The sequence below is a fragment of the Glycine soja genome, chromosome 14, assembly GCF_004193775.1.
Source record: "Glycine soja cultivar W05 chromosome 14, ASM419377v2, whole genome shotgun sequence".
NCBI classification, from domain to species: domain Eukaryota; kingdom Viridiplantae; phylum Streptophyta; class Magnoliopsida; order Fabales; family Fabaceae; genus Glycine; species Glycine soja.
The window spans coordinates 35113062-35117613 of NC_041015.1; the positions used below are offsets into that span (position 1 = coordinate 35113062).

The window sequence follows — 4552 nt, forward strand, 5'->3', positions numbered from 1 at the left end:
GACTCAAAGCACTAGTTTTTATACGGTTACCCAATAATAAATTAATATCCATGATAAATTTATTAACATTTTGCCATAATTATTTAAAGTCCATCTTATCATAATTTTTTATTGATTAAAAGTATAAAAATTTTCACACTCACAATATATAAAAATTAAACTCACATAGAAAATAATCTATGTAATTAATAGTCACTATTTTTTTTATCGCAATTAACAGAATCGAAAAGACTCATTACATTTATTGATTGGAGATAGTAATACTTATAATGTTGCATTGAATAATTGAGATCTCAACCACGTACAAAGTGAGATCTCAATTTTAATGCTATGCTTTAGATGAAGTAGCTTTCAAAAGGAAAGACATATTCTCTCAATTGTCAAAACCAAAACATGCTATTAGTATATCATATCATTACCTAATACAGAGATTTTATTACAAAATATGATATTTTAAATAAAGAGAAACACTAACAAGCTAAGCTAATATGCAAGCCAAACGTTACAACAAAAAAGTCCTACTGGTTTTGTATCCACCAGAACAACAACCATGGATCCAACAATGTCCATTACACGCAATCCATGTTAAATTGTTCATTATTCGTACTCAAAATGCCACCTACAAACAAAAACTCAAAATAGTCACAAAGCCAAAAACCTGTTGACTCACGTTGACCTCTATCTCTTATCTCTTAAGTCTTAACTGAAATTTCACAAAAGCAATTCTTTATTGAAAATCCAACTGAACTTAACGCCATGATGCTTCTTCATCTTACGCGCTCGCTCATCAGCGCGCTCTTGCAACCTCCTAATCCTCGGCGCCAACCCACACACGAAATCCTGCGCCCGCTTCCCCTCAGCCATCAATCCTTCAAGCTTCTCCAATCTCCACCGTTCAACGAGAAACTCCAAGATGTCTGCGTAGTCGTTGGCGGTGTACACGCCTATGCGCTGCGCCACAGCGGAGTAGTGCTCGAATAGCCTGGGGTCATCCCCATCGTACATAAGGTGCGCCGGCATCGTGATCTTCTTCTCCATCATGTTCCCTATGGCCACCATTGCCCCGGTGGGGTCCACTTCCAGAAGCTTCTCCACGATTCTTGAGTACGCGTTCTCGTGCCGCTTCTCGTCCGCTGCGATGGTCCCGCATAGGCGCGCCAGCACTGGATCCCCGCCCTCCTTCGCGAGCCGAGCCGTGTTCCCGTGCGCCACAAATGTTGCTCGCTCTTGGAATGACGTGTACACAAACCCCAAATATGGGTTGTTGTCTGTCCCAGGGTCCTACCCAATTTAATCAAAACAAAATACAATATTTCAATTTCATTTTAAAAAGAAAAAATCTACTTAACTGTTCAATTTAAGTCTGCCCAACTTGCTATGAGAAAGCTCCGATTGCCATGTCACGTGAAACCAAGAATTTATTGATACTAAAAATGTTTGTTTGGCTTTTCAGTTTTTCTTGTACAATTTAATATACCAATATGAGCTATGCAGCTGTTAAGTACATTAATTAATTTTAATTTTAAACTATTATATGTGATGTGGACCGGCATGCTACAGAGCTTATATATAAATTAAAGAGAGATACAGAACTCTATTTTTCTTGTTAAAATATAAAAAGAAAGAGAAATAAAGAGTAAACGTTAAATAGAAAATTGAAGAGTCTCTGTACTTTTTATAAAACAAAAAAAAATGAAAGAAGAATAGAGAGTAGATGTTAAATAAAAAATGGAAGAGAATATAGTAGTGAGTAGTTTTAAAAACAATTAAAAGACAAAATAATCGACAAATGTAGAGATCAAAAAAGGAAATATTTTCTTTTATATATTGTTATGAATAACAATTTTGTTCAATTTAATAGTACATAGAATATCACCTCTTTTAAATTATAAATTTCAATTAATTTTTGCTTCATGTGGAATGGTACATCTCGAAACCTTCAGAAATTAAAATGAAGAGAAGCAAAAATCGCTAGACGAACAATATCCAATTTTAAACACGTATATACAAAAGAAATTACTCCTGCCATATGTCAAGTAAAAAAGAAATGCATACTCACCCAATCAATAGAATCTAGTCAACCGAATTCAAATTATAAATAAAAAATAAAAAACAGTGAAACACTTACCATGCCAGCTGAAATGAGGTAATGTACGGTCTTTTCGACCTTAGCCATGTCAACCCTCCCAGAGAGATACAAATAAGTTCTGAGCAGATCCCCGTGTCTGTTTTCCTCGGCGGTCCAGGCCCGGGTCCACACGGCCCACGGGCTCGGGCTCGTGCCGCTGTCATCTTTCACTCCATCAAGGTTGTTGATCATGGTCTGGTAAGTGGGAAGCGCGTCCTCGGTGACCATATCACCCACCAGCACCACAAAGTACTCATCAGGTAACTCTTTAGTGCGTTCGCGAAGCTCCTTCACCTGATGGCTGAACTCTTCATGCGGAAGGGAGGGGTCAGGGAGGAAGTTTTGTGGCTGCCAGCATTGCTCCACGGGCTTCAGCAGCGGTAGGACCCACTCCGAGGCCCATCCCTCCAAGGACTTGAAAATTTCTTTCTTTTCTGGAGGCATTGAGTGGGCCTTCCGGGCTTTGAACGGCGCCGCGGAAACCGCAGCGTTTAACGGCGGAAGAAGGTGGCGGTGGTGGGCTTTTCTAGAAGAACACGGAAGTTGTGGAAGGGTTTGGGTGGTGATGGAGTGGCAGGTTCGTATCTGCATGGTTTTGATTACGTGTCTATTGTACTTGACTAGTGTTGTTTGAGTGGAACTGTGGAGAGGTTGGAGATATTTGTAAAGGGTGTGACTAGTGATTAGCCCTTGGTTTGTTGATAATTTACGGAAATGCCATGTTGGGTATTTAAGTTATGTAGTAATATTTACCAAATTAGTTGTTGGATGGTTGAAGTTTATGCGAATTTATGTGGAAATTTGGCCCGATACCTGCGAAAATGTGTGTTTAGATAGTTGGATGCTTTCAGTTAAGAAAATATTGCAGTTTTTAGGGGTAGTGCTAGCGGCGTAAGGAAGGGTACTATGGTCATTGAAGAAAAGCTACGTGGCATGGGATGACAAAAGTTCCAGGCTGCAGGTGAAATAAATAATGGGGGATTTTGTAAAACAGGGGGTGCTGTGGTTTTGGTACGTAGAATAAGTAGAGACGAGTGAATCGTGATTTCTGTGGATCTTTTTCCGCTTTGTGGGCGTCTTTGAATTTGCCAGCGCAGTTTTCTTCGTCTTCGTATTCTTTAAAGTGAATGGTGATACTTGTTGGTTAACAAGAAAAAAAATAAATAAATTAATCTATTGAAGAGTAACAATGTTTTCTATTATTATTCTTGGTGTACGTATTTATTAGTAAGTGTAATGGGTATTTTATGGATATTAACTAAAATGTTTTATTCTATATTATATTAATATACTAAGTTTTTAAACCATTATATAAGAATTTTAAAATTTAGATGAAATTTTGTTTTGACATATAAACTAATATATATATATATATATATATATATATATATATATATATATATATATATATATATATAAAGAGTTTAATATAGTTAAATAATTTTATATTGTCATTTATAAACAAAATTATTTTAAGATAATTTTAAAAGTTAACAGTGGATTATGATATGATAGTGCAGTGTTCATAATCATTTTTTCTCTAAAAGAAAACATCACTACAATTTTTTTCAGGGATATAAATTTTGATATTTTATGAAATATATGTTATTAATATTTTTATATTAATTTAAAGATAATTTTGTGTATATGAAAGATTTTGGGTCTAATAACTTACAAGAAATAATAACAATAAGGAAGCTTCTATTTTAAAGTATGAAACAAAAGATATGGAAATAAAATAGTATTTACTTAAGATAAATATATATCTTCAATCATATGATGAAAAAGATGATTGAATTGAATATAATTTACTGTAAAAGAAATTAACTTGTATAATTTAATATTTTATTTGTTAGCTTTATTCGTACATATATCTTAAATTTAAATTTTCACTTCACATAAAAATGAAAATTTAATATGAAAATATATAAAATCATTGCTATTTGAATATGATTTAACCATACAAATTACAAGCTCGACTAGGAAATTAAATTTATTTGATTAATTATTTATTAGAGTTATTATGTTTTTAAAACTCGATGCATGATTATTTTTGCTAGCTGTTTTTGGGTATAGATTCTTTGAGGGATTTTATAAATACTTGCTAATTAATTATTTGTAGAATTATTTTTAAATATCACTAAACATATTGATCAAAGTATATATAATTAAATATTATATACGTATATAGATAGATAGAATATCTTATAATATGTACGGCGAGATTAATTGATGTGAAGTTATTCCAACTTAATTATAGTGTGATCTCGAGTTGGAATTTTAGATATTCAGCTGCATTAAATTCTCAAATGAAAACTTTGCTGCTCAGAAGGGTACTATCCCACTCGAACAAAAGACAAAAAAAAAAAAAAAAACGATACATATGTTTACATAAGCGGAAAATTTACTAGGAAAAATTTCTTT

The 4552-nt window shown here is 33.7% G+C and overlaps 1 protein-coding gene across 1 annotated transcript; it reads right to left on the reverse strand.

Moving 5' to 3' along the window:
• Positions 1-377: 377 nt before the first annotated feature.
• On the reverse strand, positions 378-3063 carry LOC114385314 (stearoyl-[acyl-carrier-protein] 9-desaturase 6, chloroplastic-like). Its single transcript, XM_028345335.1, has 2 exons — positions 2129-3063; positions 378-1281 (listed from the first exon to the last, which is right to left on the reverse strand). The coding sequence occupies exons 1-2, from the start codon at positions 2717-2719 to the stop codon at positions 712-714; spliced, it is 1161 nt and encodes a 386-aa protein (XP_028201136.1). The 5' UTR covers positions 2720-3063; the 3' UTR covers positions 378-711.
• Positions 3064-4552: the final 1489 nt, after the last annotated feature.

Bases quoted from the DNA above. Each gene is read 5' to 3' on its own strand.
- LOC114385314 (XM_028345335.1), bottom strand. From the start codon at position 2,719: ATGCAGATACGAACCTGCCACTCCATCACCACCCAAACCCTTCCACAA. The intron at 1,282-2,128 runs GTAAGTGTTTCA...TAAATTGGGTAG, and splicing joins ACCTCATTTCAGCTGGCATG to GACCCTGGGACAGACAACAA.